The sequence below is a fragment of the Somniosus microcephalus genome, chromosome 3, assembly GCF_052327205.1.
Source record: "Somniosus microcephalus isolate GS21.2 chromosome 3, FLI_Smic_1.0, whole genome shotgun sequence".
Classification (NCBI taxonomy): Eukaryota; Metazoa; Chordata; class Chondrichthyes; order Squaliformes; family Somniosidae; genus Somniosus; species Somniosus microcephalus.
In genome coordinates this window covers 371914100-371940187 of record NC_140989.1, presented here as the reverse complement: position 1 = coordinate 371940187, position 26088 = coordinate 371914100, and the positions used below count along the sequence as shown (strand labels likewise).

The following is a 26088-nucleotide window of genomic DNA, read 5'->3' as shown; positions in this document are numbered from 1 at the left end:
ATATTGGCCTAGTTCTGCCCTGCATGCATTGTTTACTGTTTTCCTTTGAGTCCGGAGGATACTTTTACAGAATTCTGCATGTAGGATCTCAATTGGGTGTTTGTCCCATTTTGCAAATTCTTGTTGTGTGAGCGGTCCCCACACCTCACTGCCATAGAGTGCAATTGGTTCAATTACTGATTTGAAAATTTTGAGCCAAATGCTAATTGGGATTTCTATTTGATTGATTTTTTAATGGCATAGAAAGCCCTTCTTGCTTTCTCTTTCAGTTCATTCACAGCCAGTTTGAAGTTTCCCGTAGAACTGATTTTTAAGCCAAGTATGTGTAGTTAGTGGTTTGTTCAATTTTGGTTGTTCCTATTGTGAAATTTATTTTGGGTCCTTGATGTCTGGATCTTTGCTGGAACACAAGGACTTTGGTTTTTTGGGGATTTATTGTCAGGGCCCAAGTCTGGCAGTACGATTCCAGCAGATCCAGGTTCTGCTGTAGACCCTCCTTAGTTGGTGACAGCAGAACCAGGTCGTCTGCATAGAGGAGGAATTTAACCTTGGATTCATATAGGGTGAGGCCGGGTGCTGTAGATTGTTCAAGTAGTTTTGCCAATTCATTTATGTAAATATTAAAGAGTGTCAGTGAGATTGGCGAGCCTTGCGTCACCCCCCGCCCCTGTGGGAAGTAGTTTGTTTGTTTGTCTCCAATTTTAACTGCACATTTGTTGTTTGTATACATTGATTTAATTACATCATGTTTTTCCCCCTACCCCGCTTTCGATAAGTTTCAGGAATAAACCGTCATGCCAGATGGAGTCGAAAGCCTTCTGGAAATCTATAAAGCATGTGTAGATTTTGCTTTTGTTATGGTGAACGTGTTTGTCAATTAGGGTCTGTAGGGTGAAGATATGATCTGATGTTCTATAGTTTGGCAGGAATCCAATTTGGCTTTTATTCAAGACATTGTGCTCCTCAAGGAAGTTTATAAGTCTTTTGTTTATGATGCTACAGAATACCTTCCCCAGGTTACTGTTTACACAGATGCCTCGATAGTTATTTGGGTCGACTTTGTCCCCACTTTTGTATATGGGCGTTATGAGTCCTTTGTTCCAGATATCAGGGAAGTAACCGACACTCAGAACAAGTTGAAGAGTTTTAGGATAGCCAGTTTCATTTTATCGTCTGCGTGTTTAATCATCTCGCTTAGTATGCCGTCTGCCCCGCAAGCTTTTCCTGGTCGCAGGTCCTTGAGTTTTTCAAAAAGTTCTTTTTCTGTTATTATGGAGTCTAGCGGGTTTTGGTTATCTTTTATGGCCATTTCGAGCTTTTCCAGTTTTTTGCATATTTGGTGTTGCTCTGGCCTTAGTGTGTTTTTCTGGTATAATTTTCAAAGTGGTTTTCCCATGTGTCCCCATTTTGAATGGCCAATTCGTCATGTTGTTTTTTGTGTAGTGTATTCCAGTTGTCCCAGAAACAATTGGAATCAATGGATTCCTCAATGGAGCTGAGTGTGTGCTTAATATATTGCTCTTTTTTGGTTCTGAGTGTGTTTCTGTATTGTGTTAGTGTCTGGCAATAAGTAAGGCGTAATTCCTCGTTTTCTGGATGTCTGTGTTTTTGGTTTGATAGTTTTCTAAGTTTTTTCCTCATGTTATGGCAATCTGGGTCAAAACCATTTTTCATAGTTTTTTGTTTTGGGTTTGTTCTTGCGAGCTTTCAAGTTTGACCTTGTTGCCAAATTATCAAAAATATTATTTAGGTTATTCACTGCCCGGTTTACGCCTTCTTTATTGTGAGTGTATATGTTATCCAGAAAGGTGTCCAAGAGAGCTTGAGTTGATTCATTGCTAATTGCTTTCTGGTATTTTTCCGTGTCGTTTTTGGCCCATCTGTACGTTTTTTTGGTGTTGTACAGTTTACTGGGTTGTGTTTCTATGTTGTTTGTTTCTGTCTTTTTAAGATACATAGTAATTTGACTGTGATCTGAGAGTGTTGTTTGTGGTTTGACTGTGAATGCTCTGAAAGAGGATGGGTCCAAATCTGTAATCATATAGTCTACGGTGCTGCAGCCAAGAGGTGAGCAATAGGTCGATCTTCCTAGGAGGTCTCCTATGAACCTACCATTGACAATGTACAGACCCAGGCTTCGACAGAGCTGTAGGAGCTGTTTTCCGTTGGTATTTGTCTGCTTGTCGCAGTTATGCCTGTATGGAAGGGAAGGGATATCGAAGTGGTTATTCCCAAATACGTAATTGTTTCCCTGATTATTGGTGAAGTCTGGTTCTTCGCCAGTTCTTGAATTCCCCCCCAGTTGCTCTCTCTTCCCCCCCAGTCGCTCTCTCTTTCCCCCCCAGTCGCTCTCTCTTTCCCCCCCAGTCGCTCTCTCTTTCCCCCCCAGTCGCTCTCTCTTTCCCCCCCAGTCGCTCTCTCTTCCCCCCAGTCGCTCTCTCTTTCCCCCCCAGTCGCTCTCTCTTCCCCCCCAGTCGCTCTCTCTTCCCCCCCAGTCGCTCTCTCTTCCCCCCCAGTCGCTCTCTCTTCCCCCCCAGTCACTTTCTCTTCCCCCCCAGTCGCTTTCTCTTCCCCCCAGTCGCTTTCTCTTCCCCCCCAGTCGCTCTTTCTTCCCCCCCAGTCGCTCTCTCTTCCCCCCAGTCGCTTTCTCTTCCCCCCCCAGTCGCTCTTTCTTCCCCCCCAGTCGCTCTCTCTTCCCCCCCAGTCGCTCTCTCTTCCCCCCCAGTCGCTCTCTCTTCCCCCCCGAGTCGCTCTTTCTCCCCCCCAGTCGCTGTCTCTTCCCCCCCAGTCGCTCTCTCTCTTCCCCCCCACTCGCTCTCTCTCTTCCCCCCACTCGATCTCTCTCTTCCCCCCCACTCGCTCTCTCTCTTCCCCCCCACTCGCTCTCTCTCTTCCCCCCCACTCGCTCTCTCTCTTCCCCCCCACTCGCTCTCTCTCTTCCCCCCCACTCGCTCTCTCTCTTCCCCCCCACTCGCTCTCTCTCTTCCCCCCACTCGCTCTCTCTCTTCCCCCCACTCGCTCTCTCTCTTCCCCCCCCACTCGCTCTCTCTCTTCCCCCCCACTCGCTCTCTCTCTTCCCCCCCACTCGCTCTCTCTCTTCCCCCCCACTCGCTCTCTCTCTTCCCCCCCACTCGCTCTCTCTCTTCCCCCCCACTCGCTCTCTCTCTTCCCCCCCCACTCGCTCTCTCTCTTCCCCCCCACTCGCTCTCTCTCTTCCCCCCCACTCGCTCTCTCTCTTCCCCCCCACTCGCTCTCTCTCTTCCCCCCCACTCGCTCTCTCTCTTCCCCCCCACTCGCTCTCTCTCTTCCCCCCCCACTCGCTCTCTCTCTTCCCCCCCACTCGCTCTCTCTCTTCCCCCCACTCGCTCTCTCTCTTCCCCCCCCTCGCTCTCTCTCTTCCCCCCCGCTCGCTCTCTCTCTTCCCCCCCGCTCGCTCTCTCTCTTCCCCCCCGCTCGCGCTCTCTCTTCCCCCCCGCTCGCGCTCTCTCTTCCCCCCGCTCGCTCTCTCTCTTCCCCCCCGCTCGCTCTCTCTCTTTCCCCCCGCTCGCTCTCTCTCTTCCCCCCCGCTCGCTCTCTCTCTTCCCCCCGCTCGCTCTCTCTCTCCCCCCCGCTCGCTCTCTCTCTTCCCCCCCGCTCGCTCTCTCTCTTCCCCCCGCTCGCTCTCTCTCTTCCCCCCCGCTCGCTCTCTCTCTTCCCCCCCGCTCGCTCTCTCTCTTCCCCCCCACTCGCTCTCTCTCTTCCCCCCCGCTCGCTCTCTCTCTTCCCCCCCCGCTCGCTCTCTCTCTTCCCCCCGCTCGCTCTCTCTTCCCCCCACTCGCTCTCTCTCTTCCCCCCACTCGCTCTCTCTCTTCCCCCCCACTCGCTCTCTCTCTTCCCCCCCACTCGCTCTCTCTCTTCCCCCCCACTCGCTCTCTCTCTTCCCCCCCACTCGCTCTCTCTCTTCCCCCCCACTCGCTCTCTCTCTTCCCCCCCACTCGCTCTCTCTCTTCCCCCCCACTCGCTCTCTCTCTTCCCCCCCCACTCGCTCTCTCTCTTCCCCCCCACTCGCTCTCTCTCTTCCCCTCCACTCGCTCTCTCTCTTCCCCCCCACTCGCTCTCTCTCTTCCCCCCCACTCGCTCTCTCTCTTCCCCCCCCACTCGCTCTCTCTCTTCCCCCCCACTCGCTCTCTCTCTTCCCCCCCACTCGCTCTCTCTCTTCCCCCCCACTCGCTCTCTCTCTTCCCCCCCACTCGCTCTCTCTCTTCCCCCCCCACTCGCTCTCTCTCTTCCCCCCCACTCGCTCTCTCTCTTCCCCCCCACTCGCTCTCTCTCTTCCCCCCCACTCGCTCTCTCTCTTCCCCCCCACTCGCTCTCTCTCTTCCCCCCCACTCGCTCTCTCTCTTCCCCCCCACTCGCTCTCTCTCTTCCCCCCCACTCGCTCTCTCTCTTCCCCCCCACTCGCTCTCTCTCTTCCCCCCCACTCGCTCTCTCTCTTCCCCCCCACTCGCTCTCTCTCTTCCCCCCCACTCGCTCTCTCTCTTCCCCCCCACTCGCTCTCTCTCTTCCCCCCACTCGCTCTCTCTTCCCCCCCACTCGCTCTCTCTTCCCCCCCACTCGCTCTCTTCCCCCCCCCCACTCGCTGTCTCTCTCTCTTCCCCCCCGCTCTCTCTCTCTTCCCCCCCGCTCGCTCTCTCTCTCTTCCCCCCCCCCACTCGCTCTCTCTTTCCCCCCCACTCGCTCTCTCTCTCTCTCTTCCCCCCCCCCACTCGCTCTCTCTCTCCCCCCCCCCACTCGCTCTCTCTCTCTCTTCCAACAACAACATGCCCTCGAAAAAGCCTCAGCACCGCCGGGCACCCCCTCCCCTCCCCACATTCTTTCCCCCCCTCTTTCCCCCCCTCTCTCCCAGTCGCTCTCTCTCTTCCCCCCAGTCGCTCTCTCTCTTCCCCCCAGTCGCTCTCTCTCTTCCCCCCAGTCGCTCCCTCTCTTCCCCCCAGTCGCTCTCTCTCTTCCCCCAGTCGCTCTCTCTCTTCCCCCCCAGTCGCTCTCTCTCTTCCCCCCCAGTCGCTCTCTCTCTTCCCCCCCAGTCGCTCTCTCTCTTCCCCCCCAGTCGCTCTCTCTCTTCCCCCCCAGTCGCTCTCTCTCTTCCCCCCCAGTCGCTCTCTCTCTTCCCCCCCAGTCGCGCTCTCTCTTCCCCCCAGTCGCTCTCTCTCTTCCCCCCCAGTCGCTCTCTCTCTTCCCCCCAGTCGCTCTCTCTCTTCCCCCCCAGTCGCTCTCTCTCTTCCCCCCCCAGTCGCTCTCTCTCTTCCCCCCCAGTCGCTCTCTCTTCCCCCCCAGTCGCTCTCTCTCTCTTCCTCCCCAGTCGCTCTCTCTCTCTATCTCCCCAGTCGCTCTCTCTCTCTTCCCCCCCAGTCGCTCTCTCTCTTCCCCCCCAGTCGCTCGCTCTCTCTCTCTCTCTCTTCCAACAACATGCCCTCGAAAAAGCCTCGGCACCGCCGGGCACCCCCAGCTAGTCTCTATATATATAAAAAACGGTATGTCTCTCTGTCTGTCTTTCTGTCTCTCTGTCCGGCTATACAATCAAAAGTTATAGAGCGTACCTACACGTGTGTTACATCAAAAAAAAGCTTACAATTGCAGAATGGTTGTAAGCATATTTACGTTTCGGTGAGACAAAAATTGTGCCCGCGGTATCCAAAAAACCTTCAAAATTCCACTCATTATCTGCTCATTAGCATTGAGTGACGTCGAGGTCGACCAATCGTCCGGTCGAGCGACCCGACGGTCGATCAATCGCTGCGTGGCGGGGGCGGGTTCCTGGCGCGTGCGGGCGGGCCCTCCTAAAGTCGAGTGACGGGACGATTGACCAATCCTACGCTTCGGTGACCTGACGGTCGACCAATCGGTGCATGTGTGGGCGGGCCTTATCGTTCTGAACCGAGGTGAGTCGCCGCCATCTTGATTCCAAACTTTTCATTTCTTTTTCCCGCTTTCTGCGTCTTTAAAAAAAAAAGTTGGTTTTAAAACACATAGGCCTAGAAATTCAGTTGTTTGCGCCAGCCGCTAGCGCCTTAGGAGGAGAAGATGTGGGGCGCTAGGCGGCTAGCGGCCGGGCGCAGCGCGATCTGCGCCTCTCCCCAACTTCAGTAAAGATTTAGCGGCGGCGCAAAGCCTTTGCGCGCGCTCAGCTGCGCGCGCAGATCCTGACGTCATTTCATCGTGCAACGCCCTTTGTGCGCCCCGAACCGGAAATTCAGTGGCGCCGCCCTTCTTTGCGCCTGGCGCCCCCAGCGACTGGTCGAGGGGAACGGTTCCCAGTCGCTGCGGGGCGCGGGGGGCGCAAATTAAAGGGCACTCCTCCTGCAGTAGAAAAGGCAGCCATTTTGCAACACTCCTTCTTTGTGAGAGACGGATCTTTGCAGAGAGACAAAGGTAGAGAGCTTTCTGGTTTGGCTCAACACTCGCACAGGTACTTGTGGCTTCAGGCCACAGCTTTGCACTTGTCTTTAACTTCAGAGCCATCTCATTGATTGGAAACGTATAATGGGGGCTGCAATGGGTGCAAACGTTGGCCTTCTCCATTGCATTCAAAGGGCTCAGAGACGCCGTGAGAGAGTGGCAGTCATGGCCAGACAGAGAGGGGGCAACAGGCGTCGGCAAAGGAGGCCTTACCCACCCAGGGTATACCGCCAGCAGTTCTCATATCTGAACATGTCTGACGAGCAGTGTGTTCGGAGGCTGCGATTCCGAAGGGCGGTGGTCACTGAGATCTGCCACCTGCTTCGCGGAGATCTGCAGCCACATCTGAGGAGCAGGATGTCTCTGTCGGTGGCAGTGAAGGTGACGGTGTCTCTCAACTTCTATGCCACCGGCTCCTTCCAATCCGCTGCTGGGGACATTTCCAACGTCTCCCAGTTTGCCGTACATTGCTGCATCCGCCAGGTGACCAATGCCCTTTTCAGAAGGAGACGTCAGTTCATCTCCTTCTCCATGGCCCTTGTCAAGCAGCAACAGTGTGCAATGGGCTTTGCAGCATTAGCAGGCTTCCCCATGGTGCAGGGCGCCATTGACTGCATGCATGTGGCTTTGCGGGCACCTCTAGAGCATGCCGAGGATTACCGCAACCGGAAGGGCTACCATTCGCTCAACGTGCAGTTGGTGTGTGACCACAGGCAGATCATCCTAGCTGTCAATGCCCGCTTTCCAGGCAGCAGCCACGATGCCTTCATCCTGCGCCAGACTTCTGTGGCAGACATGTTCCAGGCCCAGCCTCACCCACGAGGATGGCTTCTCGGGGACAAAGGCTATCCTTTGTGCACCTGGCTGATGACCTCGCTCCGTGCGCCCAGCACCCCTGCTGAAGAGGGATACAATGACAGCCATCAAGCAACCAGGAACCTCATTGAGCAAACAATCGGCGTCCTGAAGCAACGGTTCCGCTGTCTGGATCGTTCCGGAGGAGCCCGACAGTACTTGCCTGAGCGAGTCTCCCATTTCGTGGTCGTGTGCTGCATGCTGCACAACCTGGCTATCCGCAGGACTCAGCCACTGCCACCAGACATTGGAGGACCACCAGAGGAGGAGGAGGAGGAGGACCAGCACAGGAGGGAGGCAGAAAGTGCAAGGGCCGCCCGTCGGCGACTTATTGAACGTCGGTTCTAGGCCCCCTCTCAGGGAATGGCTTGTGCCAATGGCACAAGATGAATGTAGCCGCTCCACAAGCCCTCAGCCGAGCAGGGCAACCAGGACTTCCAAAAGAAAGCATGGACAGTGCGATTTTAAGAACATTTATTACTTTGATACCTCTGTGCCCTTCCCACATAACAAACTAACGGAGAGAAGCCCCCCCAAAAACACAAATCGAGCAGTCTCGGCCTTTCAAAAAACACAAATACACCAGTCTCGGCCTTTCAAAAAAACAAATCCACCCTCCCCCTTTAAGAGCTCACCGGCGCCAGAGTGTCTGCCGTCAATCAGCAGCTCGCTGCACCTGCGCTGCGCCCGCCCTCGGGGGGTTTCGCCCCGGGCCGCCGGCTTAGCGCCTAATGATAGTCGTGCATCGCCTGTTTTAGCGCAGCAGCAACCTCTTGGGGCGATGCCACTGAATATCGGCGAAGGTGGCGCGAAGTTGCGCCGGGCGCAAACTTTAGCGGCCGCCCGGCTGTAGCGCCCCAAACGTGGCTATACTGAATATCTAGGCCATATTGTTTTTAAAAAAGTTAATTACTTTCTAAATCTTTTATCTAATCTCATTAATTTTCCTACCTTTCCCCGTTTTTGCAGGTAGGCCTCGAAGCCTGGGTGTCTGTTGCCAGCCATGCTGGACCCTAGGCAATTGTTTTGTGGCAAGCTCCTCCCACCCCTCACCCCCCCGCTGGGCCCGATTCCGAACCAGCGGCCAGCCATCTTGGTAAAGGCTGGCTGGGCTCACTGCAAGCTCCTCGCGCTTGCGCTGCATGGCGCACACGCACCTCCACACAGAGCGCGGCCAGAGGGAAGCGAGCAGGTTAGCGGGGGGTGGGGGGCGAGGCTCGGGAGGGGAGGGGGAGCGGAGAGGGTTACCCCGGCAACCGGGCTCGCCAGCAGCAATCGGCCGTCTGAAGCTGCTCAGGCCCGGTCCCGGAGATCGGGAGGCGGAGAGGGGAGGAGGGTTAACAAGGCAACCGGGCCCGGCCAGCCGCAATCGGCCGTCTCAAGCCGCCTCAGCCCCGGCCTCAGGAGGGCGGGGCTCGGGCTGACCGGGGTGCTGCGCTCGGCATGTCACTGCGTGGGGCGGCACGGAGCTCAGCGGAGCCATCGCCGGCAGAGGGGAGAGGGTCTGCTGGCTCCCCCCTCCCTTTCTCCCCCCCTCTCCCCCCCTCCCTCTCCCCCCTCCCTCTCCCCCCCTCCCTCTCCCCCCTCCCCCCCCCTTTCCCCCTCCCCCCTTTCCCCCCCCTTCCCCCCCACCTTCCCCCCAGTCGCTCTCTCTCTTCCCCCCAGTCGCTCTCTCTCTTCCCCCCAGTCGCTCTCTCTCTTCCCCCCAGTCGCGCTCTCTCTTCCCCCCAGTCGCTCTCTCTCTTCCCCCCCAGTCGCGCTCTCTCTTCCCCCCAGTCGCGCTCTCTCTTCCCCCCAGTCGCGCTCTCTCTTCCCCCCAGTCGCGCTCTCTCTTCCCCCAGTCGCGCTCTCCCTTCCCCCCAGTCGCGCTCTCCCTTCCCCCCCAGTCGCGCTCTCTCTTCCCCCCAGTCGCGCTCTCTCTTCCCCCCAGTCGCACTCCCTCTTCCCCCCAGTCGCGCTCTCTCTTCCCCCCAGTCGCGCTCTCTCTTCCCCCCAGTCGCGCTCTCTCTTCCCCCCCAGTCGCACTCTCTCTTCCCCCCAGTCGCTCTCTCTCTCTTCCAACAACAACATGCCCTCAAAAATCCCTCGGCACCGCTGGGCACTTCAGCTAGTCCCTAATAAGTGTAAGAAGTCACACAACACCAGGTTATAGTCCAACAGTTTTATTTGAAATCACAAGCTTTCGGAGTGCTGCTCCTTCGTCAGGTGAAAGCTTGTGATTTCAAATAAAACTGTTGGACTATAACCTGGTGTTGTGTGACTTCTTACATTTGTCCACCCCAGTCGAACACAGGCATCTCCACACCATGATCCTGTGGTAAACCACTGTTTGTATTCCACTGTGTACATGCCTGGACATGCCTCGGCTGACTCCTCCCACAAGTCCTAGTATAAAGGTGACTGCTCCCCAGCCCTTTGTATTTCTGGACCGGTCGACCACTCGAGGCAGACCTTCATTCTTTTGTTAATAAAAGCCTTTAGTTACTCTCTTAACTCTCAGTCTTTTATGAGTAATTGATAGCGCATCAGATCCCTAAAACGGTGATGTTGTTCTGTTCCTGCAAATGAATTCACGTTTCACCGGGTACTCCTGTACCAGCCCCCTGACTCGGTACATAGTTATGGTAAATTGATACGTGGACATTGCCCTCCGGTGTCCATCAGTCACCCACGAGGGAAGTTTGCTCATTTCGCGCGGCCTCACTAGAGGCATTCAGATTCTCCTTTCAAATTTGATTTATCTTTTTAACATGGGATTCTAAATATTTAACCACGTCCTGCAGATGAATGGTCATAATCTGGTCCTCCTTCAATTCCAGACCATTCATTTTATTCAGAATTTCTTAGACGATTTCTAACTGACTTTATGGATTGATCCAAATTAGCCAAATCAAGGCTATTAACCAGGGAGGTTCCGGTATTAAAAACAGTTGCTGCATCATTTATCAGACCCCGTCGTGTCCCTTTAATCCCGTAACCAACATCATTTTTTTCAATGATCTCGGTACTAAAATTCCCGAAGTTATCGTTGAATTCATTACCGTTCCTAAGCCCTTGCGATATAACGGCTCCAATTCCGATTCCGCCAGTGTTGTGCTGGCCCTTTCCCAAACTTCCTCTATTAATTCCCGCATCATCCTCCCATCTAACCGTGCTGTCTCTGGTTTGCACCAGTTCGGTATTCCCACCTCAGCCAGATTCAATATTACCGGCACCACCTCGTGATGTACATCATGGTACAATATCACCCGAGTTGGGATCACCACCGGCCCATTTGTCGGCCCCGGGGTATGTTTGAGGCAGACAACCCGGGCTGCTGCTTGTTCTTCCCGCGGTTGTGTTTTATTTGTAGGGAGGGGAAGTTTAGGACGAACTTTTAATTCCACCGTGTGTATTCTGTTTTTACATTCCTGCACATGATAATGTGTGCAACCCTTCGAACCCCTACACGGCCTTCCCTCCCCGTCCACGAACCATTGATGGGGATCCCTGTCATCTATTCCATTCGCTTGGATACATTTCCTGCCTATCCAGCGGATGGGAGCTCCACAAAGCGGCTCTGTGGATACAAAAGTAAAGCTTGATAGCGTCCCCGAAGGGTTTACGCACCCATGCTCCTGCCAGCAGCGTGGCCAACATGGCATGGTTTCCCCATTGTCTTCCCATGATGTCCCCAAGGATTTCCTATCTGGCGGTAAGTGGTATTGTCACCCAACTGTGCCTGAATACACGTGTCTGATTCACAGTCCCACTCTTACACTTCACACATATTCCCCTCCCTTCTTGGACCGTGTATATGGTTACCTGGACTATTCCTGAACAACTTATGTCACACGTACCCTTGATGGATTGGAGGGTAACCTCCCGAGCGATACCTTGGGGCGGAGTTACGGGGGCAATGGTAATGTGAGTGTCGTACCTTGAATCGCTGGATGCTTCCCTGTGTGTTCCTGCTGCCCTTTCCAGATGGAGCGCTGTGTCACACAGCAACCAAAATAGCCTCCCCATTACTCTGCCTTGTTCTGGCCTGTGGAAGAGGGGAACAAAACGACGTCTTACTCCCAGTCCCGTCTCCCTTCTTCCCACCATTGGCCTTTTAGACTCTGTGCTGACTATTCACTGGACCGCCGTGGCCGTTTCCGAGGCCGTTAGTTTCAGATCGTAACCATACTGTACCTGGGGAGGCACCTCGTCACGCGGAGGACTGGCTTTATCAACAATGTTATACATTCCTTGTAGAGGGGTTCGAAAACTCCCACCCTCGCATAGTTCAGTACCATTACCTGGCTCTCTGCTTCCCACTCCTGGAGTTTACTCGGAGCCAGGTGTAGTCGGTTGGGTCGGTGAATCTTCCCACTCCTGGGGTTTACTCGGAGAGGCAGTGTAGTCAGTTGGGTCGGTGAATCTTCCCACTCCTGGAGTTTACTCGGAGAGGCAGTGTAGTCAGTTGGGTCGGTGAATCTTCCCACTCCTGGAGTTTACTCGGAGAGGCAGTGTAGTCGGTTGGGTCGGTGAATCTTCCCACTCCTGGAGTTTACTCGGAGAGGCAGTGTAGTCGGTTGGGTCGGTGAATCTTCCCACTCCTGGGGTTTACTCGGAGAGGCAGTGTAGTCGGTTGGGTCGGTGAATCTTCCCACTCCTGGGGTTTACTCGGAGAGGCAGTGTAGTCAGTTGGGTCGGTGAATCTTCCCACTCCTGGGGTTTACTCGGAGAGGCAGTGTAGTCGGTTGGGTCGGTGAATCTTCCCACTCCTGGGGTTTACTCGGAGAGGCAGTGTAGTCAGTTGGGTCGGTGAATCTTCCCACTCCTGGGGTTTACTCGGAGCCAGGTGTAGTCGGTTGGGTCGGTGAATCTTCCCACTCCTGGGGTTTACTCGGAGAGGCAGTGTAGTCAGTTGGGTCGGTGAATCTTCCCACTCCTGGGGTTTACTCGGAGAGGCAGTGTAGTCGGTTGGGTCGGTGAATCTTCCCACTCCTGGGGTTTACTCGGAGAGGCAGTGTAGTCGGTTGGGTCGGTGAATCTTCCCACTCCTGGGGTTTACTCGGAGAGGCAGTGTAGTCAGTTGGGTCGGTGAATCTTCCCACTCCTGGGGTTTACTCGGAGAGGCAGTGTAGTCGGTTGGGTCGGTGAATCTTCCCACTCCTGGGGTTTACTCGGAGCCAGGTGTAGTCGGTTGGGTTGGTGCCTTCCCAATGTTGTGGGTGGCTGTTAGATCGGGTTTAGTTTAGTTCTTTTAAGGTTCCCCACAGGTCGCTCATGTATTTGTCCCGAGTCACCTCTTTAATTGTTTATCAATCAGAGTGGGGAGCAAAAGGTGTGTGGCGGTTCACATGGGACTCCCCGTTACCAGTTCATGAGGGGAGTGACCCGTTCCTTTGGATATGTTACTACGTATCAGCATAAGGATTAGGGGAAGTACCTCATCCCACTTAGTGTGTTGTTCATTTCATTCCTTTCACAGGGCCAACTTCAATGTACGGTTCATTCTTTCCACAATTCCCGATGATTGTGGGTTGTGGGTCACGTGCCATTTCCCTTCAATTCCAAGCAATTTCAGAGTGGCTTGCATTAGCTGACCTGTAAAATGCCTCCCTTGGTCTGACTCTACCACTCGGGGAAGCCCCCATCTGGAGAATGCCTCCCTGACTCGGGTCTTGGCCGTCCATGAGACTGTGGCTGACTTGCACGGGAAAGCTTCGACCCACTTGGTAAAATTGTCCACCAGGACTAGACAATATTAATTGCCCTTCTTAGTGGTGGGCAAGGATCGATAAAATCTATCTGGACACAGTGCCGCGGTCCCTCTGGTCGATGGGTGTGTCCGAGGGGAACCTTCCTTTTATGGGGGTCAGGATTGTTAGCAGCACACACTAAACAGGTTTTACAGTAATCTTCTACCTCTTCTCTCAGATGAGGCCACCACCCTACCTCCTCGACCCATTTCCAGGTTGTTTCGGGTCCAGGGTGCCCAGCCCCCAGTTCCCCGTGAGCGAGCTGCATGAATTCCTTCCTGTATCCCTTGGGCACAATCCACTTATCTCCTTTCAACAACATGATGTTTACACCTTTTGGTCCCATAAGGCCCTTCTACAATCTGACTTGCTTCTCTTCCCTTGAGGACAGGTTTTAGCACCACATCTGTCAGCTATATTGTTTCGATATCCGGGGGAAGCGGAATAATAACAGCCGGATTGATGGCTGCTACCATTCCCGATTGATCCGGGACCCACGGGACCCCTCTCTCCACTCCCACTTTAACGAGTTTGTCCGCTTTCCTCTTTCCCTCCCATCTGGGTTCTGCTTTAGAGTGGGCTTTGACCTTATGGATATTGTATTCCTCGCCTCCCCTTCACATGACGTCCGCTATGGTTGCCAGCATTGTCGCGGTAACCAGTGGCTGCCAGCTGCTGATTTAAAACCTCTTCTAGCCCAAATCGCCAAATATTCTGTGCAAGGATTACATGTAAGCATAGAGTCAGAGCAGATCGTATCGGGCGGGGGAAATCGGTGGGATGTGTTACCACATAAGTTACGTCTGCTGACTGCCCGCTGAGCACTGAGAGCGTTGGGTAACTTCATCGCCACTTCCATTCCTTTCTGTGGTCAGAAATTCCACATCATCTTTTACGTTCCCCCTTTTCCACAAAACTAGACCCACCCACATATATATCTCTCTCCTCAGGGTGGATACCAGGTTTAAATCCGCCTTCTGTTTCCCACACCCCCTCGACTGTACAGGTCTGGGCTTCCCCCATATATAAGGTTGGGTGCTAATTTTGGATTGTTTATCGGTTTCACTTTCAGGTCCATCCCTTCTAACTGTAGGGTCCACATAGCTACCCGAGTGCTTGACACTGTTCCCTCCTTAATTCGGCCTTCTAACAGGAGGCGGGTGGTGGGTGAGGAGAGTGATGGGCTGGCTCCCCGTGAACACGACAAAATGCTTCACTGCCCAAAATGTGGCGAGCAAGTGCCGCTCACGGGTAGAGCATCCCTTCTCCACCTCAGATAGTACTTTGGAGGAATAAGCAACTGCTCTCAGACGCCCATTGACTTCCTGCATTAAAACCGCACTCAGACTGGCGCCTGTTGCCGCTAATTCCAAAAATAAGTCCTTCTTAGGGTCTCCGGCCCCCAATGCTGGGGCTGTTGTAGGTCATTTTTCAACTTTAAAAAAGCTTCCTCAAAGTTCTCATCCCAATCCCATTCCACTCCCTTTCTGAGTAATCTCAGCAAATGAGCTGCCGTCGCTGCCTGATTCTCAATTAATTCTCTACGGTACCCTGTCAGACCCAGGAATGATCTGAGAGCAGCTATTGAACCCGGGCGCTGCAGTTCCTGGACAGTTTTGCGCTTTGCTTCATCTATCGCGTGCTCCCCTGGTCGAAGAGTCAGTCCAAGAAACTGAACCTCTCTTTGCCCTATCTGTGCCTTCTTGGGGTTCACCTTGAAACCTACGGCTGCAAGCGATTCTAACAATTCCTGCAGTAGTTCCTCATGTTCCTCTTTGCAATCTGAGAACAGCAGTAAATCATTTACATCCTGCACAAGCTGGCCATCTGACTGAATTCTGATCGGCTGCTAGCCATACACTGGTGGAAAATAGACGGGCGATTGTGGAATCCCTGTGGCAAACAAGTCCACACATACTGCTGACCTTTAAAGGTAAAAGCAAACTTATACTGGTCCTCCGGGTGTAGGGGAATCGCCCAGAACCCATTAGATATGTCCAGTACTGTGAACACGGGCTGAGCTGGGGATGTTGCCGATTAAATCAATCACAGCTGCTCCTGTGGGAGCACAAGCAGGGATGTTTTTATTCAGCACTCTGTAATCTACAGTCATCCACCAAGAATTGTCTGGCTTCTTTACTGGCCAAACAGGAGAGTTAACATGTGTCGCAGTAGGTCTCAGGACCCCTTGTTCTACTAAGGACACAACAGCTTTTACTAAGTCTCTCTCTGCTTCCTTGGGGAACGTGCACTGTTTCTGGGGCAGGGACATTGGCTCACCACCCACACGCACCTCTACTCCTGTCACCCTTCCACAATCCTTGGGAGAGTAAAAAGGAAGGTGGTTGTACTAGGCGACAGTATAGTTAGGGGGATAGACACTGTTCTCTGCAGCCAGGAGCGTGCGTCCCGAAGGCTGTGTTGCCTACCCGGTAAAGGTAGGCCAGGATAAAGGACATCTCCTCCGGGCTGGAGAAGAACTTGGAGTGGGAGAGGGAGGATCCAGTTGTCGTGGTCCACATAGGTACCAACGACATAGGTAGGACAAAGAAAGAGGTTCTGCTGAGAGAGTTTGAGCAGCTAGGGACTAAATTAAAAAGCAGAACCACAAAGGTCATAATCTCTGGATTATTACCGGAGCCACGAGCAAATTGGCATCGGGTCAATAGGATCAGGGAGATGAATGTGTGGCTCAAACATTGGTGTGGAGAAGTGGGTTTCAATTCGTGGGGCACTGGCTCCAGTACTGGAGAAAGAGAGAGCTGTTCCGTTGGGATGGACTACACCTGAGCCATACTGGGACCAGAGTTCCAGCGAATCGAATAACTAGGGAGGTAGATAGGGCTTTAAACTAAATAAGGGGTGGGAGGGAGCCAGTGGAGAGAACTCTAGAATGCTAAAGAGAAAAGACAAAGAAGCAGTGCAGGAAAGTGATGGGGTAAGGATAACCAGATTGTGTCAGGAAGGGACAGAGCGTACAAACAAAGGAGTGCACTAACAAATAGGGTCCGGGTAAGAGAAAATGGGAATAAGACAAATAGGGCCATAGTACAAAAAAATGTTAAGATGTCTAAAAATGTTAAAAAGACAAACCTAAAGGCACTGTATCTGAATGCAGGAAGCATTCGTAATAAGGTAGATGAATTAACAGTGCAAATAGATGTAAATGGATACGATATAAATAGATAAGGGAGAACCAGTGGATGTGGTGTATTTGGACTTTCAGAAGGCTTTCGATAAGGTCCCGCATAAGAGATTAGCGTGTAAAGTTAGGGCACATGGGATTGGGGGCAAGGTATTGACTTGGATAGAGAACTGGCTGGCAGACAGAAAGCAAAGAGTTGGAATAAATGGGTCTTTTTCCAAGTGGCAGGCAGTGACTAGTGGGGTACCGCAGGGATCGGTCCTTGGACCCCAGCTATTCACAATATATATTAATGATCTAGACAAGGGAACTAGATGTAATACCTCCAAATTTGCAGACAACACAAAGCTGAGTGGGCATGTGTGCTGTGAGGAGGATGCCGAGAAACTCCAGGATGATTTGGACAGGTTGGGTGATTGGGCAGAAGCATGGCAGATGCAATATAACGTGGATAAATGTCAGGTTATCCACTTTGGTGGCAAAAACAGGAAGACAGATTATTATCTGAATGGCAATAGATTGGGAGAAGGGGAAGTGCAATGAGACCTGGGCGTCCTTGTGCACCAGTTGCTGAAGGTAAGCATGCAGGTGCAGCAGGCGGTTAAGAAGGCAAATGGTATGTTAGCCTTCGTAGCGAGAGGGTTTGAGTACAGGAACAAGGATGTCTTGCTGCAGTTGTACAGGGCCTTGGTGAGACCACATTTTGAGTATTGTGTGCAGTTTTGGTCACCTTATCTGAGGAAGGATGTTCTTGCCATGGAAGGAGTTCAGCGAAGATTCACCAGGCTGATACCTGGGATGGCAAGAATGACGTATGAGGAGAGATTGGGTCGATTGGGCTTGTACTCACTGGAGTTTAGAAGAATGAGAGGGGATCTCATTGAAACTTATAAAATTCTACAGGACTGGACAGACTAGATGCAGGAAGGATGTTCCCGATGGCCGGGGAGTCCAGAACCAGGGGTCACAGTCTAAGGATAAGGGGTAGGCCATTTAGGACAGAAATGAGGAGGAATTTCTTCACCCAGAGAGTGGTGAACCTGTGGAATTCTCTACCACAGAAGGCATTAGAGGCCAATTCATTAAATATATTGAAGAAGGAGTTGGATATATTGCTTAAGGCTAAAGGGATCAAGGGGTATGGGGAGAAAGCAGGGACCGGGTACTGAATTTGGATGATCAGCCATGATCGCATTGAATGGCGGAGCAGGCTCGAGGGGCCGAATGGCCTACTCCTGCTCCTATCTTCTATGTTTCTATAATTGCGATTATGGAGACATGGCTGCAGGGTGACCAAGGCTGGGAGCTGAATATCCAAGGATAGTCGATATTTAGGAAGGACAGGCAAAAGGGAAAAGGAGGTGGGGTGGCGATGTTAGTAAAGGATGAAATCAGAGCAGTAGTGAGAAAGGATATTGGCTCAGAAAATCAAGATGTAGAATCAGTCTGGGTGGAGCTAAGAAGCACCATGGGGCAGAAAACATTGGTGGGAGTTGTCTATATTCCTGGAGTGTGTACAAGATGGTCTTTTAGACCAGGACGTTGAGGAGCCAACTAGGGAACAGGCTATCCTAGATTGGGTATTGTGCAATGAGAAGGAGTTAATTAATAATCTTGTTGTGCAGGGTCCTTTAGGGAAGAGTGACCACAACATTAAAGAATTCTTCATTAAGATGGAAAGTGAAGAATCCAATCCATAACTAGGGTCCTAAATCTAAACAAAGGAAACTATGATAGTATGAGGAGTGAGTTGGCTATGATAGATTGGGGAGCTTCATTAAAAGGCATGACGGTAGATAGGCAATGGCTAACATTTAAGGAACGAATGCATGAATTGCAACAGTTATACATTCCTTTTTGGTGCAAAAACACAAAAGGAAAAGCGGCCCAACTATGGCTAACAAAAGAAATTAAGGATAGTATTAGATCCAAGGAGGAGTCATATAAAGTTGCCAGAAAAAGTAGCAAGCCTGAGGATTGGGAGCAGTTTAGAGTTCAGCAAAAAAGGACCAAGAGATTGATTAAGAGGGGAAAAATAGAGTATGAGAGTAAACTTGCAAGGAACATAAAAGCAGATTGTAAAAGCCTCTACAAGTATGTAAAAAGAAAAAGGTTAGTGAAGACAAATGTAGGTCCCTTACAGTCAGGAATGGGAGAATTTATAATGGGGAACAAAGAAATGGTGAGCAATTAAACAAATACTTTGGTTCTGTCTTCACGGAAGAGGACACAAATAACTTCCCAGAAATGCTAAGGAACCAAGGATCAAGTGAGAAGGAGGAATTAAAGGAAATTAGTATTAGTAAAAAAATAGTGCTGGAGAAATTAATGGGACTAAATCTGATAAATCCCCAGGGCCTGATAATCTGCATCCCAGAGTACTAAAATATAAGAACATAAGAAATAGGAGCAGCAATAGGCCCCTTGGCCCCTCGAGCCTGCTCCGACATTCAATAAGATCATGGCTGATCTAGAGCTCAAACGACTTCCCTGCCCGCTCCCCATAACCCTTCACTCCCTTATCCTGCAAAAATCTGTCTCTCTCCACCTTAAATGTATTTAATGACCCAGCCTCCACGGCTCTCTGGGGCAGAGAATTCCACAGATTTATAACCCTCTGAGAGAAGAAATTCCTCCTCATCTCAGTTCCAAAAAGGTGACCTATTATTCTGAAACTATGCCATGGAAATAGTGGATGCATTGGTTGTCATCTTCCAAAATTCTATAGATTATGGAACAGTTCCTGCAGATTGGAGGGTGGCAAATGTAACCCCACTATTTAAAAAAGGAGGGAGAGAGAAAACAGGGAACTACAGACCGGTTAGCCTAACATCAGTAGTAGGGAAAATTCTAGAGTCTATTATAAAGGATGTGATAACAGGACACTTAGAAAATATCAACGGGATTAGACAAAGTCAATATGGATTTATGAAAGGGAAATCGTGTTTGACAAACCTACTGGAGTTTTTTGAGGATGTAACTGGTAGAATAGATAAGGGAGAACCAGTGGATGTGGTGTATTTGGATTTTCAGAATGCCTTTGCTAAAGTCCCACATAAGAGGTTAGTGTGCAAAATTAAAGCACATGGGATTGGGGGTAATATACTGGCATGAATTGAAAACTGGTTAACAGACAGGAAACAGAAAGTAGGAATAAATGTGTCTTTTTCGGGGTGGCAGGCGGTGACTAGTGGGGTACCGCAGGGATCAGTGCTTGGGCCCCAGCTATTCACAAGATATATCAATGATTTGGATGAGGGAACCAAATGTAATATTTCCAAGTTTGCTGACGACACAAAACTAGGTGGGATTGTGAGTTGTGAGGAGGGTGCAAAGAGGCTTCAAGGCGATTTAGACAAGTTGAGTGAGTGGGCAAATACATGGCAGACGCAGTATAACGTGGAAAAATGTGAAGTTATCCACTTCAGTAGGAAAAACAGAAAGGCAGACTATTATTTAAATGGTGATAGATTGGGAAATGTTGATGTCCAAAGGGACCTGGGTGTCCTTGTACACCAGTCACTGAAAGGAAACATGCAGGTGCAGCAAGCAGTTCGGAAGGCAAATGGTATGTTGGCCTTCATTGCAAGAGGATTTGAGTACAGGAGCAAGGATGGCTTACTACAGTTGTACAGGGCCTTGGTGAGACCACACCTGGAGTACTGTGTGCAGTTTTGGTCTCCTTACCTAAGAAAGGATATACTTGCCATAGAGAGATTGCAGCGAAGGTTCACCAGACTGATTCCTGGGATGGCAGGACTGTCGTATGAGGAGAGATTGGGTCGACTAGGCCTGTATTCACTGGAGTTTAGAAGAATGAGAGGGGAATCTCATTGAAACGTATAAAATTCTGACAGGGCTAGACAGACTGGATGCAGGGGAGGATGTTTCCCCTGGCTGGGGGGTCTAGAACGAGGGGTCACAGTCTCAGGATACAGGGTAGGACATTTAGGACTGAGATGAGGAGACATTTCTTCACTCAGATGGTGGTGAACCTGAGGAATTCTCTACCACAGAAGGCTGTGGAGGCCAAGTCACTGAATACATTTAAGAAGGAGATAGATAGATTTCTAGACACAAAAGGCATCAAGGGGTATGGGGAGAAAGCAGGTAATATGGTATTGAGATAGAGGATCAGCCATGATCATTGAATGGCGGAGCAGGCTCGAAGGGCCGAATGGCCCACTCCTGCTCCTATTTTTCTACGTTTCTATGTTTCTAATCCTGTTTGTGGGTAGCCATAGCTCCTTGACATTCGGCACTACGGTTTGGTCCCTCTCAGGCACTCTGGCCGTTAGTGTGTCTAAGTCATTGGGTCCCGCAGGTCTTCTCCATGTCTCGGGGGTATAACGATTACTCCTTCACCACAGTCCACTCCGCCCCACAAACAGTTATTATCCACTACCACATTGTGAGCCAACATCCAGTCAGAGCCCAGCACTCCCATTCCTGGCTGATCCCATTTCATTAGTATACACGTCCACTTTGTTTGGAGGGGCCCGACCGTGAAGATGAAAGGTTTTGACACGGCCCCTGCCGCTGAGTTACCCGTGAAACCTCCTCAAACATAGGGGGCTCCACTTGACCAGGGCGACGACATCGGGGAGGAACAGATTGTCCCCTCTCTCGCCCTCAATCACAATGTCTACACACGGTCTTCCCCAATCATCGTACCTGAGTGGACACAGGTACTCGGGCTGGGCGCGGCCCCGTCGTGTTCGGGTCCCCCCGCCGTCCTCCCCATGGGCCGCGTGGACCTTTCCTTGAGATGGTTCAAGCTCCTTCATCTGCTGAGCTACATATCTAATGAAATCCTCCTAACGGGTGGTGCTGGGCTGAGATTCTGCCTCTCGTGGGGCAGCCTCAGCCATTTCTTGTTTTGGTGATCTTTTACAGTTACGTGCATAATGTCCCATGACCCCACAGGCAGAGCACATCTTCCCCTGACTCCCCTCTTGTTGCCACTTCCGAGGTGGCCTCTCCTTCATTTCACAGACCTTGCCTTTTGACTTGCTTGTTACTCTGGAGTTCTTTTTATCTACCTGGCACGCCTCGAAACACAGGATCATTCTCCGCAGCACCCTGACCTCAGTATTGGTGATATCTTATGAATATAACAACATAAGAAATAGGAGCTGGAGTCGGCCATTCGGCCCCTCGAGCCTGCTCCGCCATTCAATAAGGTCATGGCTGATCATCGACCTCAACTCCTCTTTCCCGCCCTATCTCCATATCCCTCGATTCCCCTAGAGTCCAAAAATCTATCGATCTTAGCCTTGAATATAGACTGAGCATCCACAGCCCTCTGGGGCAGAGAATTCCAAAGATTCACCGCCCTCTGAGTGAAGAAATTCCTCCTCATCTTAGTCTTAAATGGCCAACCCCTTATCCTGAGACTATGTTCCCTAGTTCTAGACTCTCCAGCCAGGGGAAACAACCTCTCAGCATCTACCCTGTCAATCCCCTTCAGAATCTTGTATGTTTCAATGAGATCACCTCTCATTCTTCTAAACTCCAGAGAGTATCGGCCCATTCCACACAATCTCTCATCATAGGACAGCCCTCTCATCCCAGGAATCAATCTAGTGAACCTTCGTTGCACCGCCTCCAAGGCAAGTGTTGCGTTTGCAAAGATAATCCAGAGGCCTTATGCAGAGCTCAATTCATGTTGCTTTTAATGGCTAATCCAAACACACTCTTACAGGCAAAAGCAATCGAATACCTATATCCAATGTCAGACACAATACAACGATAACAGCACAATCAAACTCCATGTGCTCAGGCCAAGGCAATCGAGTACCTATCACCAATGTCAGACATAACATTTCCTCCCCCCTCACAGAATTTCAAACATGAAATGTAGTGACAAAGTCCTGTTGGTGGCCAGGGTGAGAACGTGTACGGACAGGCCGAGGTGCGGACTGGTGAGGAGCAGGCTGAGGCACAACATCTGCTTGAGGGTTGGCTGGCTGAGCCACATGTGCATCCCGCCACTCTGCGGGTAAGGCTTGGGGGTTAGGTCCGTATAATCCCGCATCAGGGGGTGCTGGCACCTTCCGCAGGCGGCTGGCATGCCACCGAGAGCCGTCACTGAGGCAGAAAGTGGCTGGTCCAAGTTGGCGGCTGATTTGGAGAGGGGAGGACCAGAATGACGCCATCTTATTATTGCGGTGAGGCCTGCGGACTCTGACCCAATCGGAGACTGAGATGTTGGGCGCCTTGGCCCTCTTCGACTGGTCGAAGCGGAGTTTCATCTTCCCCTGCTGTCTAGCGACTGTGGCTTGAGCCGGTGGAGCAGGGCTCTGAGCTAGCGAGGGGCGGAGCTTGCCAAGGGGCAGCATGAGCTCACGGCCTAGCATGAGGGATGCGGGGAGGCTCTGTAGTGCAGCAGTGTGTGGAGGAGGGCCTTGTCAAACGCACACCCCTGGGATAGGTGTGCTCTGAGGCCATTTTTCAGTGTCTGGTTAAAACGCTCCACCCCCCCATTTGACTCGGGGTGGTAGTACGCTGTGCGAATGTGACGGATGCCCTTGCTCTCAAGGTAAGAGGAGAGTTCCGAAGAGACCATTTGGGGCCCATTGTCTGTGGTGATGGCACTTTGGATGCCCCCAGCGAGAGAAGAGGGATTCAAGGATATCGATGATGACCCGAGAGGTGACGGAGCCCACGGCAGTGACCTCTGGCCATTTTGAGTGCAGGTCATAGGTCACCGCTAGGAACCGTTGATGGTGGGGGACCCCATGGATCTCCCCGCAGATGTCCAGCTGCAGGTGCTCCCAGGGCTGAGAGGGCCAGGCAAGGGGTTGCAGGGGTGGAGGAGCTTGGTGGCCAGTCTTGCCACTTACAAGGCAGGCTGCACAGTCCTTGACCAGGGCCTCGATTTCCCTGTCGATACCCGGACACCACACTAGGTCTCGGCATCGTTGTTTGAGCTTCACTATGCCCAAGTGGCCCTCGTGTGCCATGGATAAAACACGCGCACGAAGGGCACTTGGGACCACAGTACAGAGCCCACGTGCAACACAGGAGTCATTCCAGCAGGAGAGCTCCTCTTTAACTCTGGAGTAGGCAGACAGTTCCTCAGGCACCTTGCGAGGCCAGCCATCTCTGATGAAGGTGCACAGCTGGGAGAGGGCCGGATCCTGTTCAGAGGCCTCTTTGAGCTCCTGGAGAGAGACTGTGGTTTGGAGGGGTGTGTGCAGCATCTGGACGATATTCTGTTCTACATGTTCAAACCCGACGAGTGGGGCTGGGGCAGAGGCAGTGAGGGAGAGCAGATCTGCAACAACATTGTCACGTCCTGGTGTGAACTGGAGACTGAAATTGTATTGGCGGAGGCGGTCCGACCAGCGGTGCAGACGCAGTGATCTGTGGCCCGTGCCGGATGTTGACAGCAGGGCAGTGAGAGCCTGGTGATCGGTTCGCAGGGTGAAGGCACAGCCATACATGTACAGGTGCCACCGCTCACATGCCCAGACGCACGCCAGCGCCTCACGCTTGCCTACTGAGTACTTCTGTTCAGTGGGGCTAAGGGCGCGGGAGGCAAAGGCGATTGGTTTCTCCACTCCATTCTGTATCTGCGATAACGCTGCCCCCACAGCTGCAGCGAACACGTCGCAGGTGACGAGGGTGGGGCTGGCGACGTCAAAGTGAGCCAACACTGGAGGCGACGTGAGCTGCGATTTGAGGAGGCGAACAGCTTCCGTACAGGCTTGTGACCACACCCAGGGCTCATCCTTTCGCAGGAGCTGGCGCAGTGGGGCTGTGGTGGCTGAGTACTGGGGCAAAACCTTCAGGTAGTACCCAGTCATGCCAAGGAAGGAGGCAACCTGTGCTGCAGAGCTGGGTTCCGGGATGCTGTGAATGGCATCCACGTTTGACTGGAGTGGGGATATACCATCAGCCGACAACCGAAACCCCACAAATTCGATCTCTGAAACAGCAAAGACACACTTTTCGCCATTCAGTGTGAGCTTGTGTTTTGCTAGAGCCGTGAAAACTCTGTGAAGGCGTTCGTCATGAGTGGAGGTCGAGGGCCCATGCACGGCGATGTCATCCAGGTAGATGGCCACCCCAGGAATGCCCGCGAGCACAGAGGACATCACCTTTTGGAAGCAGCTGGGGGCCGAGCTAAGTCCAAATGGCATCCTGGTGTACCGAAAGACACCAGCATGTGTCACAAAAGCAGTGAGGTCCCTGCTGCTGGGGTGGAGGGGAACCTGTAGATAGCCCTGTCGAAGGTCCAGTTTCGAGAACAGGATGGAGCCATAGAACTGCGCTGTGAGTTCCTCTGACGTGGGCAGTGGATATTTGTCAGGGATTACGGCCTTATTCACTGCTCGAAGATCGACACAGACGCGTAGACCACCTGACTTTTTCTTTGCGACCACCAGGTTGGAGACCCATGGGGAGGCATCAACTGGTTCGATGATGCCAGCGTCCAGTAGCTGCTTTAGTTCAGCTGTGACCCCGTCACGGAGAGCAAGCGGGATGCGGCGCAGTGGCTGAATGACAGGGGTAACGGTGGAGTCAACCATGGGCTGGTGGGTGAAGGCAGTCAGGCAGCCCAGAATCTCGAAGAGTGCTGGCCATGTTTGGCGCCACGGTGGGGCGACGTGCAGAATCGCAGACCCGCCGGTGTCCAAGAGAGAAAAACCCAGGTCTGTGAAAAGATCCAGTCCCATCAGGTTAGCTCCTTGGCGTGCCACATGAAAACAAAAATCTGGCAAAACTTTTGTTCCATAGCGCACAGTGAGGTTGACTGAGCCCACTAGTCCAATTTTCGAATTACCATACCCGCAAAGGGCAGTGGAGGGCGCAGAGAGTGTCAGGGAGCTGAAAAAACGTTTGAATGTGTCCACATTCAGCAGTGAGACGCTGGCGCCGGTATCCAACAACAGAGGGATGCACACATCATTCAGGTTAATTGTGCATGACTTGAAAGCCACTACTGGCCCAGAGCTCACGTTGTGAATTATAGTGCTTGAGGACTGAGAGTGTTTCATTTGTAGCAACCGGGGAAGAGCGGCAGACATTGGCAAAGTGATTTTGTTTTCCACAATTGCGACAGGCTTGGCCGCGCGCGGGGCAATTCTGCGCTCTGGCAGCATGTGAACATGATCCACTGTTTCCACACTGTTGCCACGGTAGTGCGCGTTGCTGCCGTCGCGCGAGCATTACAGTGTCAGGGCTGTCGGGGCCGAGGGCGCCGTCACTGGGTGTGTGTGCTAGTTTCGCTGCACATTCGGCTGCAGATTCCACTTGAAAGGCAATGTTAACTGCCTGTGACAACGACAGATCATCGGACTCGAGTAACAGTCTTTCACGCACTCTCACGTTGGTGTGCTCTATTAGTTGATCACGCACCATCTCGTCTTGTAGTGCACCGAATTTGCACGAGCTAGCTAACCCCCTCAAATTCGCCACGTATTGATGCACAGACTCGCCGGGAAGTTGGTGACGCTGTCTAAAAATGACTTGCCGCAGGAGGGCATTTTGTGGGACAGAGAAGTGTGTGCTTAACAGAGCCACAGCCACATCATATGTTTGAATTGAGTCTGCTGTGCCTAATGTCCCAAGAACACGCTGGCCCTCCGCTCCCAAGCAATGGGATAACAGTGCCTTTTTCCGTGCTGTACTCACATTTTCTAGTCCGAGAGCGGTGAGGTAGGTTTCAAAGGACTGTAACCAGCGAACCCATGGGATCGGGGGCTCACCGGGTAGTGCGAGGGAGGGAGGAGGTGGTGGAAGAGAGATTTCAGCCATCCTCGTCGCCAAATGTTGTGTTTGCAAAGATAATCCGGAGGCCGTATGCAGAGCTCAATTCATGTTGCTTTTAATGGCTGATCCAAACACACTCTTACAGGCAAAAGCAATCGAATACCTATATCCAATGTCAGACACAGTACAACGATAACAGCA

At 52.2% G+C, this 26088-nt stretch overlaps 1 protein-coding gene across 1 annotated transcript in view; it reads left to right on the top strand.

Annotated features, from left to right (window-relative positions):
* The window catches only part of LOC147122437 (collagen alpha-1(XI) chain-like), a 745903-nt gene that overhangs the window by 235714 nt on the left and 484101 nt on the right, over positions 1–26088 (top strand). Inside the window, exons 18-20 of the mRNA XM_085983595.1 lie at positions 563–578; positions 7711–7737; positions 8616–8626. Coding sequence (XP_085839721.1) covers positions 563–578; positions 7711–7737; positions 8616–8626 — 54 coding nt within the window. The remainder of the gene's footprint in view (positions 1–562; positions 579–7710; positions 7738–8615; positions 8627–26088) is intronic.